At 41.7% G+C, this 16,611-nt stretch overlaps 2 protein-coding genes across 5 annotated transcripts in view; one reads left to right on the top strand and one right to left on the bottom strand.

Annotated features, from left to right (window-relative positions):
* LOC308577526 (perilipin-3-like) overlaps positions 1-16,611 on the bottom strand; it is a 183,509-nt gene that overhangs the window by 47,531 nt on the left and 119,367 nt on the right. The gene's annotated exons all lie outside the window — the stretch shown is intronic.
* Positions 1-16,611, top strand: part of UHRF1 (ubiquitin like with PHD and ring finger domains 1) — a 33,028-nt gene that overhangs the window by 9,920 nt on the left and 6,497 nt on the right. For all 4 annotated transcript variants that reach the window (XM_081177701.1, XM_081177703.1, XM_081177702.1 and 1 more), the window contains exons 2-12: positions 372-535; positions 7,040-7,303; positions 8,967-9,142; positions 11,058-11,273; positions 11,517-11,626; positions 11,875-12,061; positions 13,373-13,496; positions 13,996-14,103; positions 14,589-14,693; positions 15,566-15,672; positions 16,362-16,524. In XM_081177701.1, the coding sequence (XP_081033827.1) occupies positions 383-535; positions 7,040-7,303; positions 8,967-9,142; positions 11,058-11,273; positions 11,517-11,626; positions 11,875-12,061; positions 13,373-13,496; positions 13,996-14,103; positions 14,589-14,693; positions 15,566-15,672; positions 16,362-16,524 (1,713 nt within the window). In that variant the 5' untranslated portion in view covers positions 372-382. The remainder of the gene's footprint in view (positions 1-371; positions 536-7,039; positions 7,304-8,966; positions 9,143-11,057; positions 11,274-11,516; positions 11,627-11,874; positions 12,062-13,372; positions 13,497-13,995; positions 14,104-14,588; positions 14,694-15,565; positions 15,673-16,361; positions 16,525-16,611) is intronic.

Here is a 16,611-nt window from a genome sequence, read left to right as displayed (position 1 = left end):
CTTGAAGACCAATTAAGTTAGTTCTTGGTATAAGCTTTCGTGTGCATGCATCTGAAGAAGTGTGCATGCACATGAAAGCTTATACCAAGAACTAACTTAGTTGGTCTTTAAGGTGCTACAGGAAGGATTTTTTTTATTTTAACATTTAGAGAGTTATCACAGTTTTAAAAACAGTTGATGGGCAAATAAATTGGTTTGGGCATGTATATATTATGAAATAATAACCGTATGCATGCAGTGTAGAGGGAAGAAAAATGCTGTTAATAATTTGTGGAGTGACTGAAGGGAGGGGTAGCATTTCTTATTCCCTCTTTGCCCCATTTTCCCTCCTTGTGTTTGTAATCTTGTCCTTTGCTTGTCCCTTGACAAAGGTACAGCCACAATGTGGATTCAAGTGCGCAGCATGGATGGGAAAGAGACGCACCGAGTGGACTCCCTTTCCAAGCTCACCAAGGTGGAAGAGCTCCGGCAGAGGATACATGAAGTGTTTAGGGTGGCACCTGATAGGCAAAGGCTCTTCTACAGGGGCAAACAGGTACCTGTCTCCCATTGTTCTTCCCTCTCCCATCTGCCATCTTGTGCATCCTCACTGCCATCCAGGCCCCACCTACTCTATATGTTTAAAGCAGTATTATCCCACTTTAAACAGCTGTGGTTCCCCCAAAGAATCTTGGAAACTTCAGCTAGTTAAGAATGCTGAGAGTTGTTAGGACACCCCTATTCCCAATTCTCAGTCATTTAACAATGAACTCTGAGCACTGCAGCTCTGTGAGGGGAATAGGGAGTCTCTGAGCAGCTCTCGGTGCCTGTAACAAACTACATTTCCCAAGGGTTCTTCGGAAAATACCATGACTCTTTAAAGTGGGACGATACTGCTTTAAATGTATAGTGCTGGTTGGGCCCAAATCTTTATGTGTGGTGCAGAAGAAGGAAATGCAATTTCAGTCTCTGTTGAAAGAAACAAAGATTGGCTTTAAAAAGGAAGCTATGGGTTTGCTCCACCACTTTCAGCTTGAGTTTTCCACTAATAAAGTATTGTTGCAATGAATGCTAGGATTCTGATGAAGCACATTGCTTTGTGAAGCAAGCACACCTACTGGAGGGGTTATGTAAGAAGCTGGCAGATACGCATCTTAACATAGCATGCATGCATTGAGTGCTGCTGGAGCTGTTGTGCCTGAAGGGTAGAACTAATGCAGGTTTTCATCCTGCTGTTGGTAGCATGCTTGGTCATTGATGTTAATGGGCAACCAAGGATTGAAATTTGTAGCTAGATTGTTAACTTTACAAATGTGCTTACACTGAGAATGAGTCCTGGCTAGTAGCCTCTTTGGAGAGAGTTGCATGAATTGATTGAGAACTTTGGAGCTAAGTTTATTGCTAACTTTGTTAAAAAGGAAAACAACAACAACCCTGACTTGCACTGCCATCTAGCGACTTTGTTTAAACAATACTTTGTACTGACACATGCTCTTTCAGTGATCTCTCTGTCTTAGTCCTGAGGTATCTCAATGTACTTGTTCCCTCTAGTGTTCTGCTGAGATCAGTGTTTTGATGTTAGGTTGGCATTTTAGAAAGATTGTTGTTGCTTCAGTCCTTGTAAATGAGATTCAGAGTGATATATAAAGTAATTGTCTTTTGTTAGGTAAATATATTTGCATTTAGCTGCTCTTCCATTCTGCTTGATGGTGTGTTCTGTGAACTTGAAAAGCTTGTGTTCCCCTCCAAATGTTAAAAAGATCTTCTCTTTTGGATTTTGATTGTTAGCTCAGCAATTTTATTAGGAGCTTTGGGTTCATTAGCAGTTTTAGGGCAGAGGGTCACCATTATGTTGATGATATCCTGCTCTGCTCTTTATAATATTGTGCTAGTTCTGAACTGATGCCTGAAAGGCAGTGCTAGGTCAGATGAGGGATAATACCTAAGTTTAAATCTTGGCAAAACAGAAGCACTGTGGATGCATGGTTCCCATGTCTGGGAGATGCACTAGTTACCTGTCCTGGGTGGGGTTGCACACACTCAGGAGTAATACTGTACACATTTTGTGGGTACTTGGGATGTACTGTAGATGTGTCACTTGAGGCTTAGGATGCCTTAGTGGCTAGGAGTACCTTTTGCCAGCTTCACATCTGACTGGGATAGGTTGGTTACAGTGGCTCAAGCACTGTAATGTTGTGAATAGACTGTAATGTTGTGGATCCACACTAATGTTGTGGATAGTAATGCGGTCTATGTGGGGCTTATTCTTGAGGTTGGTGTATTGTATTGCAGCTCAGTTGTTGGCTAATGACGACATAATACCTCTGTTGAGAGCTGCTTTGTGTGCCAGTACAGTGGCAACTTATATTCAAGGTTTTACTTCATATAAAACTAAATAACCCGGGGCCAGTGTACTTTAAAAGATCACCTTATTCCTTATCCTGTTGTATCTTTCTGAACTTGGTGATCTGTCATTGAGACATTTCTAGCAGTGTCAAACTGTCCTCTGCATGGCATTGTGCACTTAGTGTGATGGCACACTGCAGTTACGAAACTCTTTACCTAATGAAATCAAGCTGGCACTGTCTATAATGAGTTTTGGACACCAACTGAAGACTTGATTATTTCAGCAAGCCACCATAGGAGAACATTTACTCTTTCTTGTTACATGAAATTGTGCACCATATCAGTATTTTTTTTTTGTGACTTTGCAGTATTGAATTGAAAAGATAATTCAGGGATGCGTTCAGAATGAGAAGGAAAATAGGGTCCTTATTCAGGTGAGCGAGTGCTTTCTTAATGTTACTGTCTTTTGAAATTAGCCAGGCATGTTCTGCAACTGGTGGGAGTCCATTGTGACCATGTGGAGATCTCTGGATGCCAGGTTGGCGACTGGGGAAAGCAAAATGTTACTTATCTGAAATATTTTTCTTGAAGCTTGTATTAGTTTTATTCTGGATTGTTTTATTTGATGTCTTAATTTGTTGTAAAGTTCTTTGAGTTTTGTTCTTTAAGCTATAAAGCGGGATAGAAATAGAATGGATAATAAAAACAAAAATCCCATCGGAGGGGAATCAGCGTCTCCACATTCTGTTGTTGCGACCATAGCCTAGGTTTAAGGTGCCATTTGGTGATTAGATTATATCTCTGAGTGTGTATGTGTTTGCAAGACCTTGAAGAACCGTCAAGGTCTGAGCTTGAGATTGTTCAAAACTGTTGAAAATGTGGTCTGTTGGAGTTTTGTCTGTTTGATTTGGTATTTTACATACCCTCTTTAATACATCATAACATTCCCATAGCATTTGAAGGGGTGAATAATTTCCCTTAAACAAGTGATTTGTTCCAGGATTCCCAGGCTCCTCAGTGCACAGGCCACTAATTGTGGATAAGCTTCCCCAAAGGACAGCTAGACACCAGTGTTGCTTTTCTGAAATGCACAGCATAGGGGAGTATTTCATTCAAGGATGCATTCTTGGTTCATGTAGATAGTGATGGGGGAATGAACTATACACCCCATAAGAGGGATGGGAAATATGAAGTCTGGCAGCATTTGGAGGGCTGCAGCGCAAATAATCCCCAACCACTGGCCGTGCTGGCTAGGACTGATGGGAACTGGAAGTCCAACAACATAGGGCCACATGTTCACTATCCCTGCCCTAGAATAATCTCAGGCTAGGAACATATGGTAGGAAGCTGACTCAGTATTGCAGCAAGAGAGGAATCCAGGGGTATATAGACTGGGGTTCCTTGGCAAGCATTTCAGTATAGAGAGGGTTTGCTGAAGGTGGTGAAGCTGAAAATTATTTCCTTTAGGCTTCCAGAAATGCTAGTTAGGTGGATTGCTGCGTGTTAAAACTTGAGCTGTACCTTTGTTTGGAGGAAGTGGTCTGTCCTTATTTGATGCTAGTTAGGAGCTAGCCATTAACTTTACGAAAGCTTTTGTAAGCACTGTGCAGATCTTAAACAATACGACAGCCCTGCATGCAGGCTCACATAAATCCAGTATAAAAAGGGATGGGGACAGAAGAGAAAATGGAATGAGACTATGGTGTGGTTCAGATGTGACATATTTTTTGTCAGTTCTCCCTTATGTGCACTAATGCAAGAGTTCTAGGGTTTGTTAAACTTTAAATTCATGTTTACTTGCTGTGGTTTAATCTATAGCAGTTGGAAGTCGAGCCTGCCCCGTCTATCAGCCGAAGGAGGAGGAGCTCCCTGCATGAAAGGGCACTGTGTTCCAGCTGCCAGTTACATGAGATTTCATAGCTGAGGGGAGGCACAGTGGCCTCTTGGCACCAGCCTGGTGACTTGGAGCCCCTGGGTGGTTGTACACTGTGTCTCCCAGGAAGAACATAATGGCAATAGAGAGATCAAATTGGCCCTGTCATTGGCCAGTGAAGCAGTAGGTGCTCCAAGGATTGTTTTCCTCTTCCCTATCCCTTTTGTGCCACATTGATTACATGTGGGACATTGCTATAGTTGCAGAGGGGTGTGTGTGTGCTTGGGAAACTTAATCAAATATAGATTGATTATATTTCTATGCCACTTTTAATTCAAATGAATCTCAAAGTGGCTTGCAAACAATAAATAACAATAGCACAACAAAACACAATAGAACATCACGAATGCAGCATAAATAATATAAAATAATTAACAAACATCAATAAAACAATTACAATCTGTAAAACACTTAACAAAATTGCAACAAAAAAATAAGCTAAAAATCACAATTACCGCAAAAGTCATCATATAATTAACAAATCAATAAGGCATTTATAATCTATAAAACAAAATTAGCAACGTTAATAAAATTGCAACTAAAAAGCTGAGCATTCATAGCTAAAACTTTTGCTTTATCTCCTAGAATGTTGCTGGAGATAAGTTTCCTTGCAACTAAAACTTTGGTTGCAGGCTGCTGTTAAGAGACCCAGGAGCAGGGGCAGTAAGAGAAACATGGCTATGTCCTATCCCAGAGGTTTTCAACCTTTTTTTAAGTCCATGGCTCCCCTGATATTCTTTCTGTGGCACCCCCGTGGGGCTCAGGAGCCCAGATATGTCACCCCTTGCCTGCAGAGCTGGCAGCCTCATACTTTTTCAAACACCCTACCTTGTGGAGTGTTCCCTCAGCCTCCCCCTCCCCTTTGCTTGGGAGTCCGCTGAGAATGCTTTTCAAGTTGAAAAACCTTTTCCTAAGGATGCCACTACTCCAGTCATTCCTCTTCACTTCAGTTTACTGTTTGTTGTGCTATGCATATTCACTAAACGATGACATTTTGATTGAATAAGAAAGAGAAAAGAATGCTTTATTCTTGCTTTTACTCCGGCTTTCTTTAGAGATCCTGCTGTTACGTGTGCCACATGCTGAGGAACTTGCACCGCAAGTCCAAATGTGTCCTCATCAAAGAGCATTAGTTGAATTTCTTTTGGTTGAGAGTATCTCTTTAGGAATTATTGTCTGATAAATGCATGTGGACATCTTTGTCCTAAGATACGTACTGTAAGGTGCAGAATCAATGGAAAACTTTGCAGGCTAATTCCTATTCCCAGCTTCTAGTGTGCCCAAATGAGTAATACAGACATAATGAAACCTGTAGATTGATTTGTTTGTTGGTTGTTGGGGGGGGCACACACTAGGTGTTCTGAATTGACAAAGAAATGGAAGAATGTAAAGACCTGCAGTGTTTAGAATAACTTTCAGAGAAGTTACAGCATTAGTCTGTTTGGCAACTTTCTTAGGCCAGTTGCATATGACAAAGCGTCTCTAACCCACAAGAGCTTATGCTATACAGTGGTACCTCGGGTTACAGATGCTTCAGGTTACAGACGCTTCAGGTTACAGACTCTGCTAACCCAGAAATACTACCTTGGGTTAAGAACTTTGTTTCAGGATGAGAACAGAAACCGTGCAGCAGCAGGAGGCCCCATTAGCTAAAGTGGTGCTTCAGGTTAAGAACAGTTTCAGGTTAAGAACAGACCTCAAGAAAGATTATAAGGAAGCCAGAAGATGGTTAGATATGAGGATCTTCAATAATAGTCAAACAGTAAATAAGGTGGGAAATAATTATTAGACATATGGGAAATTAATGAGAAGGGGCAAAATACTCAAGCAATAATATGGGATACTGTACAATGAAAGCTGTGATGAGTGGAATTGGTCAGACCATCGCAAGAGGTGTTGAAATTTGAGGAGGTTGGATAGTTATAATGGAATGGTCTTGGGGGTGGGGGACAAAGTTTTATTTCTATTTATTTATCATTATTACTTAGTTTAAAATAATAAAATAAACAACAACAACAAAAAACACTAGGGATGGGCAATATTTGGTTTTCAACATCACGATATAGTACCAGCTAAACCAGAGCTTTCAAAACTTTTTATGTTGGTGACACACTTTCTAGACATGCATCATTTCACGACACAGTAATTGAGTTTTACTAGCAAACTGGAGGTTAAGCTAACCCCTTTCCAGCCCCAGGAGGAGCAAAAGAAGCGTTAGTACAACATACCTATACACTGTCACACCTATACACTGCAGCCAACACACTAACATGTCATGACACACAGTTTGGAAAGCTTTGAGCTAAACATTGCAATATTTCAATATATACGGTATCATGATAACTGAAATAAGGATGGAGCTATATTTTGCTTTCTTATAGTGTTGAAAAGAAATGAAGCAACTTGTGATATTTCTGAAGATAGTGATAACAGGACGATATGGTGTGAGTTGTATGGGTAGCTTGCTGAGTAGTATAATGGATTCCTTGGGAGCTGAAAAGAGGACAGTTGTATAGAAAAGCATTTTATGTGTAGGATGAACCTATTCTTCAACTACTTGATGGTCTCGAAGCTTTTTGTTGTACTAGGGAATGGAGACTAGCATCTTGTGCTTTGTACAGCCAACACTGCACAACAATTTGCTTTAACTTTGTTTAATCTATTCACAGAAATGCTGGAGCAAAACATTTTGACCCACTTCAAATGGTTTTTGGGTTGGTTGTGTGTTAAGTTGTTGGATGTTGATATGTGACTGGTGGTCTTCCTACTCTTATTTTACAGATGGAAGATGGTCATTCCCTTTTCGATTACAGCGTTGGCCTGAATGATATAGTCCAACTGCTGGTGAGGCAAAGCCCTGCCCTTCTGCCTTTGGCTAACAAAGAGAAGGATTCTGAACTTTCAGACACGGACTCTGGGTGTGGTTCAGGCCAAAGTGAATCTGATAAAAACTCGAATAATGGGGAGGGGGCTGTGGAAATGGAGGGACCACCAAGCACAGCAAGCCAAACTGATCTGGTGGACCCAGGCTTTGGATTCTACAAGGTAAGGTGGCTTTAGGCTTAATTTTAATATCAAATGAGCAAAACAAAAATGTCTATAAATTCTTTAGAAAACACAACTCCAAACATGTTAGAATTGATTTCATTTTGCAGTTTATACAAATTCATTGGTCAGTTTCATTGGTCAGTTAATCAAATGAGAAAATGTTTTTTGACACTTTCCTAAATAAATAGCTGTATCTAAAAACAAGCAAAATATCAACCAATTGGACACACGTTGAAACTGAGCTGTTATCAACTGCAATGGGATAAAACCTATACAACATTTCTGGATAGAGAAAGGGAAGGCATACCTATAGTACAAATGCATGAAGTTGAATACCAGTCCAACTGTGAACACTTGCATTTGGAACATTTCCTTTTTGAAAAATGAAATATAATCCTTTTATTGCAGTTGCTCAGCTTTTTGTTAATTTGATAAAGGGGGAAGGAAAGGTCATGATATGGTACTCCTTAGCTTTCTTTAAAAAATGCATTTGCAGAAGAATATTTCTGCCCATATTAAAAGACTGGTCTGAAAACCTAACAGCATCTGCACTGCTGCACAAGGTTAATATCATAGATTAATGATGAAGGTACAAGTCTAGCCTGAAAGTATCTGGTGCATTTTACAATCCACAGTTGTTCCTTTGTGTTCTTTGTTTCCTTTTCTCCCCCAATTTTCAAAATTAATTTTCCAAAAAAATTTTTAAACAAACAAACATAAATTTCAACTGTATTTAAACCAATCTTAGTGACATTGTTAAGTGACTTCCTTGAATCCCCCTAGTTGAATTTCAGTGTATATCATTATAACAGTTTTCCAAAACCAATTTTCTCATAAAATTAACTTAACATCTTTCTTTCTTTCTATTTTAACTTTAAACATTTTAATCTCTAACATTACATATTTAAATCCTAAGCCTATCTGGTATTTGCAAGCTTTTCTAATTAAATTATCTTAACATATTTAACTAAGTAGTCTTTGAATTTCATCCATTCCTCCTGGTACTCCTCCTTCTGGTCGTGGACTCTTCCAGTCAGGTCAGCTAGCTCTGAAGAATCCATCATCTTCATGTGTTCTTTGTCTCCTGGGCTACTGAGGCAGGGGTCAGGCAATAGCACAGAACAGGAGAAGGAAACAGAAGTAGTGAGGCCCTTTCTGTGTGCCATGGATGCAGAACCTCAGGCCTTGGAGCCGATTGCAGCTCTTCAGACCTCTCTATATGGCCCTCAGGACTTTCTCCAGTGCTGCTCCATGCCATTCTAGAACAGGGTATCCCAAACTCAGGTCTCCAGCTGTTGTTGAACTACAACTCCCATCATCCATAGATAGCAGAACCAGTGGCCAGGGATGATGGGAATCATAGTCTAAAAACAGTCAGAGACCTGAGTTTGGGAAAGCCTGTTCTAAAATATTTCTGCCTGGTTGGAATGTGTCTTTAACTATAAAGGTGCCCATCTGTTGATCTTCCCACTTCTTTCCTTCTGGTATGTGGCCACAGAAGATTGGCCACCTATGATGTAACACTCCAAATACCCATTTCCCTTTGACTTTATTGCTTTTCAGAAATGAATGCTGTTTACCTTTTGAAATGGCTGTAATTTTCAAGATTGAGTTTATTTAAAAACAACTAAATAGCTGGACTATGGACTTTTGTTTTTAGATCAATGAGCTAGTGGATGCTCGTGATACAAGCATGGGGGCCTGGTTTGAAGCTCAGGTTGTCAACGTGACCCAGAAAGAAAAAGCTGCCAACAAGGCAAGTGAGAGTGATGAGGAATCTGATCTGCAAGAAGCCATTGCTGAAGAGGACATTGTATATCATGTGAAATATGAAGAGTGAGTGTTTTGGTTTTTTCCTAGTCCCTTTAGAACAACAGGCTATTTTTATTTTTTTTTGCAAACACCTGATGGTGGAGTTCAGCCTAGCATTCAAAGAATAATAGAATTGTAGTGGTGAAGGGTCCCTGAGGGTCATCTAGTTCAACCCTCTGCAATGCAGGAATCTCAGCTAAAGCATTGGGAATGTCTTTTGGGTATAGATGTAACCAGGCATTCACACTTCGTTTTCTATGCTGAATGCGCTATATTGCCCCAGCTACCTTCCTAAACTTGGAGCTGCAGAGGTGGGTGGTGATAGTCGTGGAGCTGCATGTTGATCCCTGCCTGCTCTCCATCTCTGGGAGTCGCTTGAAGCACCTGGAGTGCCTTACTGTGCAGGACAGAACAGGCAAGCCCTCTGCCACTCCTTCCTGCTCCCTTTCCCCTTGGAAAAGTGGGGGGCTTTCCTTGGCTGCCACGTGAGGCTATCTTTTTCTTTGGCAAAACATGGGCCACTTTACTGCTGGCTGTAAGTGGCTGCTTTTAGAAATGGTTTGCTCCTAGTTTTCCCTGCACTCTTTTCTATAATAAAAAAATGAGGCAGCCTCTGTGTTGCAGTAGATCACCAAAAGATGGCAGTTCACAAGAAACTGGAGGTCCCAGTATACTACTCATGAAGATGGCAGCGCCCGCTAGGTGCAGAAATGCAACTTGAGCCTGAGTGCTGCATATGTATAAACAGTGCACACAGGAATTATCACTTTCTAGTTCAGGGGTGAAGGAGAGAATAGAGCAGGCAAGCCAGATATAAATATATATGTTCAAATATATAAAAGGATGTCACATAGAGGAGGGAGAAAGGTTGTTTTATGCTGCTCCAGAGAAGCGGACACGGAGCAATGGATCCAAACTACAAGAAAGAAGATTCCACCTAAACATTAGGAAGAACTTCCTGACAGTAAGAGCTGTTCGACAGTGGAATTTGCTGCCAAGGAGTGTGGTGGAGTCTCCTACTTTGGAGGTCTTTAAGCAGAGGCTTGACAACCATATGTCAGGAGTGCTCTGATGGTGTTTCCTGCTTGGCAGGGGGTTGGACTCGATGGCCCTTGTGGTCTCTTCCAACTCTATGATTCTATGATTCTATGATCTCCCCCACCCACTGTGAGCCACTTTGACAGATAGGTGTAAGTTGACAGGTAACAGTTACATGACATCATGGTCATGTCATGTGACTCAATTTCAAAGGAACAAATTGGTAAGGCACTCTTAAGTGTGCTCCTGATTTCCTCCTTTGCAGCCTGCCTTGAATACAAACTGTGGCTTCACAAGGAACACTTTTTTTTGGAGTTCAAGCTGTGACTACGGTGGAAAAAAATATATTCTTTTAGCTGCACTCTGAGGTTTCAACCTGCAGTGTAAACTTTGCTGCACCTGACATTGTATATGACATCAGCCCAGGGAAAGAGGAGTGTGGTTTACCCAAAACTGCCTGGTAGGTCAACCTCCAAGGCTTGCCAGGCCTAAAGAGGCCCATTGGCTATAGGGTTTCTCACCGTTACTGGAATTCTACAGATCTTCATGTATTGCGTATCTTGTCTTAAAAAGCATTTCTCTTATTCCAAGTGAGATAATTTTTAATAGAATTTCTCCACACATCCAGTATTCCCCCTTATTTTCATTTTTTGTTGTCGGAGAAATAGGCAAAAAGTCCTCAGGAGAAGCCTTTTTTGTTCTTGTTATCTTGTCCAGGCCTCCACATTTCCAGTGCAAGCAGGGGCTTCTTTTAGTTTTTACTCTATGTACAGTGCTTGAAAAAATTTGAACAGTTTAAGTGATTGATGATAATTTTAAGACTTATGTTGCTATGGTAGGGTGGTTTGCATTTACCATGTGGGATTGTTTTCTTACCGCCTCCCCCTGTCCCCCAATGAAGCTATCCAGAGAATGGTGTCATTCAGCTGAGCTCCAGAAACGTGCGTGCTCGTGCCAGGACGACTCTCAAGTGGGAGGAGCTAGAAATAGGAGATGTCGTCATGCTGAATTACAATCCTGATGATCCAAAGGAGAGGGGATTTTGGTATGATGCAGAGATCCTGCAAAAACGAGAAACCAGAACATACAAGGAGTTATATGCCAAGATAGTTCTTGGGTAAGTGAAAGATTATGAGCAGGGGATCCCATCTGCCAGGCCTCCACAGAAAATTTTATTCTGCGACACCCCAAATCCTTATTTTGTGCTATCTGATGACCTAAGCCCAGGGATGGGAGAGGCATTTCTCTTAACATGCCATATGTGTGTACCAAAATCTCCTCCTCCTCCTCTTCTTCTTCTTCTTCTTCTTCTTCTTCTTCTTCTTGACGTGCTGCCAATTCTTATATGCTTCCCTTCTAGGGATGCTGGAGATACCTTGAATGATTGCCGAATTACTCTTGTGGATGAAATCTACAAGATTGAAGAACCTGGCTGTGCTGTTCCACTTACTGCTGAGAGCCCACTAAAAAGTAAGTTGTATCACTTCTCCCTCTTAAGCACTTAGATGATAGCTGTCACTGGGGGAAAAATGCCATACTGGGTCAGGATAAAGCATTCTCTGAAATCTTCCAGCAAACCAGTTGTCGTCTGCCCCCAGTGGGTGGCATAAAGTTCCCATTTAGTTATCCTAGCAAATAATCGCCCTCTGTGAGCTTTCTTGTGACTTGCTCTCCTTGGCCTGATTAGTATGTTGTGTGTTGTGTTTCCTTTTCCACAGGGCAGAGTGGACCTGTGTGTAAGCACTGCAAAGACAACCCTAGCAAAACCTGCCGGATGTGCGCCTGTCATGTGTGTGGAGGGAAACAGGATCCAGAGAAACAGCTAATGTGTGATGAGTGTGACATGGCCTTCCACATCTACTGTCTTAACCCACCCCTTAACAGGATACCTGATGATGAGGACTGGTAAGTAGCAATGAACACTTTTTGAAAATTATAATGTTTATTGAAGTTTTAACAGTAGATAATAAAAGGAAACAGGTGAACAAACATAACATAAAATTAACTGAACAGATATAGTAAGCCAGTAAAATAGTGAGGAGACAAATATTGGCAGCTTTTTAAATTGATTCGTAAGCAGACAGAGAATAAAGTATTATAAAAGCAGTGGATGCTTATGGTGAGCCTTAAGGTCACATGACCCATGGCCCTTCTGGTTTGAAAGTAATCTTGGGGGTGGGATCAATACCCTGGAAACACCCCCCCCCCCAATATGGCTGATTAAAACCATTGTTGAGGTTTGGGTGCCTATTTCTTCCTTCCTTCCATTTCTGCCTAATTTACTCTGGACAATCGTTGAGCATGTACTGGAGATGCTGACATATTATCTAGCAATCAGACATGGCTGTTTCCAATTGCCATTGAAAGCAAATGAAGCCCATTAAGAGTCAAAGCACTGCTTCTTAGCCAGTCCTGGATCACGGGACCAATGCTTTCACAACCCCTGTTTGCAAGGGTCCTCCTAAATACCCCAAAGACAAGGGCTTCTTTTGATTACAGCAAATACTTTTGTGACATTTCATTCTATCTCCTTTCAGCTTGTTTTTATGAAAAGTGATATCCTGTCCTTTGGAAATGCCAGAGGTCTAGCTGTGACACCTTCTACACACAACATGTGTGTTCTGTTAATTCTAACTATTTCCTGGCTTAGTCAGGAGTTTGTTGTGCACCTTTTTAAAAGGTGTTCGCTAGACACTTGGTGATCTGATGTGTAATGAACATGGTTCTTAATAGCATGTCAGATGTGGGCTCCAGCCTGGCTCTCCTCTTTTTTCCTTGCACCTCAGCTTTGCTCTCAGGGTAGGAGGGCTGTAGCTCAGTGGAATACCATGTTCTTTGTATGTTAACTGGCACAGCCAGCTATCAGGGCTGTGAAAAGCCATTGTAGGCAGCCCAGCTAAAAGCATTTTGAGTTATTAAGCTGGGTATGTCTTTTTTTTAGTTTTGCCCATTTTGTCTGTCTTGATATACTTCTAACTGCCAGTTTCACAAGGAGGAAAACTGGATGAAAGAGTTTTGTCAGGTTCACTGTGCATTAGTGTTGGCTCTGTGATTGACCAATCTTGGGGGAAATTAGAAATTACTGTATATGAAATTGTGGGTGCAGCTTTTAACAGGTTTTTTTCTTCTTCTAATAGTGCATATTAAAAATAGTCCTAGGAACCAATCCTGGCCCCACCAATGACGCGTCTGTTTATTTAATTTTTTGATAACTAGGTATTGTCCTGAATGTCGCAATGATGCAAGTGAGGTGGTTTTGGCTGGTGAGAAGCTGAAAGAAAGCAAAAAGAAAGCCAAGATGGCATCTGCAAATTCATCCTCTCAGCGGGACTGGGGCAAGGTCGGTCCATCCTGGTTTGTTTTGTCTTGCTCTCCTGCAGTGCCAGACACATGTAAAAACCTCAAGACGGATGTGTACACAATTACATGGCTCAGCCAGCTCAAAGTATTTCACATGTTCTCTAATCTACTAGAATGTCATTTGTGTTCTACAAAGAGAAAAGTCACAGGGGTGACAAGTCGGTCCAAGCAGAGTTGTCTCTTGACAACTAGCTTAGGAAGTCCTGAGAACAATTGCTAGTTACAGTGGCTTGCAGTGGAAACATCTACCTTTCAACAGCGCAGGGACAGTATTGGGCAGGTTTAACGACCCATTTGTTAAATAGGTAGCAGGAATGATTCTGTGCTAACCTTAGATGGGACTGCTTTGTTACATGGGTTTTATTTGGGGGAACGTAATAGATGAATGTGCCCTTCTCTTAATAGCTCAATAGCACAATAAATTGGTGGGCTAATTTGTGGCAATTTCTGTTTTGATCTGTGACTTCTTTATTTTCTAGGGCATGGCATGTGTAGGTCGCACAAGAGAGTGTACCATAGTCCCATCAAACCACTATGGGCCGATCCCTGGAGTTCCAGTTGGAACCATGTGGAAGTTCAGAGTCCAGGTGAGATGCTGTATCTGGCCCCATTCTTTTTCCATTGTGGAGTGGGTGGGTGTTCCTGGGAACAACAGACAACTGCTATTTATATCTGGGTACGAATGTGCAAGGAGGCCCTTGAATCTGATGGCAAGCAGGATGCTACTCATTTAGCTCTGTTTGCAAGAACTACAAATTCTGGACTGGCAAGTGGCTACTGCCATTTTTTAATTATTGTGGCCCTGACCCTTTTCGTTCAGAAGGGGAATACTGCTTTTCCCATTGTTACTTACCTGCCTGAAATGTAACGTGAAGAGCTCTTGTGGAACTGCACCCTCACTGCAAATGGAGCCACGGCAGTTATAGCTCGTAGGTGGTGTAGTGGGTGAAGTGTTTTACGTTCATTACCATTACAAAGTTTCCATATCTCCCCACCCCATTGATCCTCTGGGAATTGGATGCTTCCATGTGACTGTCTGTACTTGACCTCATGGATTTGCATTTCTCCATAGGTAAGCGAGTCGGGTGTCCACAGGCCCCATGTTGCAGGTATACATGGCAGAAGCAATGATGGAGCCTATTCACTGGTCCTGGCAGGCGGCTACGAAGATGATATAGTAAGTGTTGTGTGTGTCAGTTAGCTCATCTCATCATTCTCACCTCTTTTCTAGAAGGCCCGATAAATTGCTCTTAGGAAGTACCCTGTTAGGCAAAAGGTTTGTCCTCTTTCTCCCATCCCAGTTTGGATCATGGGATGGACTCCTCCAATGGGGTGCTGCTCTTACTTCTTCACACTTTAAAACATGAATTGTTTGTGGTATGAACATGATGTATTGTGTAGAGAGGAAAAGAGTGTCAGATGTCAGAAACACTCCTGTAAGCTCTCTGTCTACACTGGTATGAACCAGTGAGGTTAATACTATTTTTGTTTGTCATATAATGTGTGACACAATGTTAGTACTGGGTGAATGCATGTATCAATCCTATAGTAGTTACATTCTGCTATATGCTGCTGTTCAGTTTATTTGTTGCCTAATACAAAGCGTCTCTAGGAGACTTACATACTCAGTTAAAGGACCCATCGTGTTTAACAATAAAACAATATGATCATTACCACCCACGCCACCAAAAAAGCAGTATGCTGTCCTTGAGAGGTTACAGTAAGAGGCAAGGCCAAGGGCTGCTCAGGGTTGCTGCTGTGTTTTTATATATCTACACAGCCACAGTGTGGCAGAACTGGAATTAAAAATCCTCTTGAATGTCACCAGTTTGGGAGGACACAATAATATAGTAACATCTGAGTTAAGCGATGTATGTGATTTGAAATAGGGCTGGGAAAATATTGCAAAATTCCTTGGTTGCCACAGGTTTTTTTTAAAGCGCAGATTGGTGGAGTTTTATGTGGTAACACCAGTTTATTCAGGTGCTTGAGTGACCAGGTGATTGGGATTTTCCCAGTCTTGGATTGAACCATCTGAATATATTTCAGGATCATGGAAATTCTTTCACTTACACGGGAAGCGGAGGTCGTGACCTTTCTGGAAACAAACGTACAGCTGAACAGTCTTGTGATCAAAAACTTACAAACATGAACAGGTGAGGCAAAAGAGCTTATCTTCCAAGGGGTTTTCAGGAAATGGCAAGCTATGAAAGCATTCCTATTTTTGCAAGCGTTTAAAAAAAAGAAAAGAAGCAGGTGTTTTATAGATGTTTACTGGCCTGCCTAATGTGGTGGCTCTTGAAACATTCTTGCTTTGTTGACCATCTCTCTAGGTTGTAATAATAAACATAATGTTTATTATTACATGGGAAAGATACATTGAGCAACTTCTTCCAGTTCTAGAAGCTGATTCTCTATGCTTTGTTTTGGAAATACATTGAAAAGCAGCATGACTCCTTCACAATTTGCTTATGGGCTTCCTGGAGGGATCTGGCTGAGCAGTGCGGGAAGCAAATGGATTTTTATGTGGGGAGCAGATGGATTTTTGGCCTGGTCAAGTGAGGCTTTTCTGTCCTTAACCATGCCTTATTCTGTGATGCGGGAAGAAAAGCTACTTGCGTCTTCTGCCCTCATCTCCATACCGAAGATCTACAACTGGTTTCGGGAACCTGTGATCCTCCAGATGTTGCCGGATTCCTGTTTGCATCACCCCTGGCAATTGGCCAGACTGGCTGGTGCTGATGGGGCTTAAAAGGAGGCTCACAGGTTCCTCCTCTCTGATCTCTTTAAGAACTAAGGGCTGGGTTCCCACAAACACTTTTTCTTTTTCAAAATTATTTTGTAGGGCGTTGGCGCTGAACTGCAGTGCTCCAATCAATGATAAAGAGGGCTCAGAGGCTAAGGACTGGAGAGCCGGAAAGCCAGTGAGGGTGGTGCGGAATGCAAAGGGGGGCAGGCATAGCAAATATGCCCCGAAGGAGGGGAACAGATATGACGGCATATATAAGGTAAGGAAGTTTGCCTAGGCGTAAGGCAATGTGGATTCAAAGTGGGCTCACTAGGAAAGCATTGTGTGACATTTAAACCTCTCTTCT

Source organism: Podarcis bocagei, assembly GCF_964188305.1.
Source record: "Podarcis bocagei genome assembly, chromosome: 18".
Lineage (NCBI taxonomy): Eukaryota > Metazoa > Chordata > Lepidosauria > Squamata > Lacertidae > Podarcis > Podarcis bocagei.
This window is presented reverse-complemented; position numbering and strand designations above follow the sequence as displayed.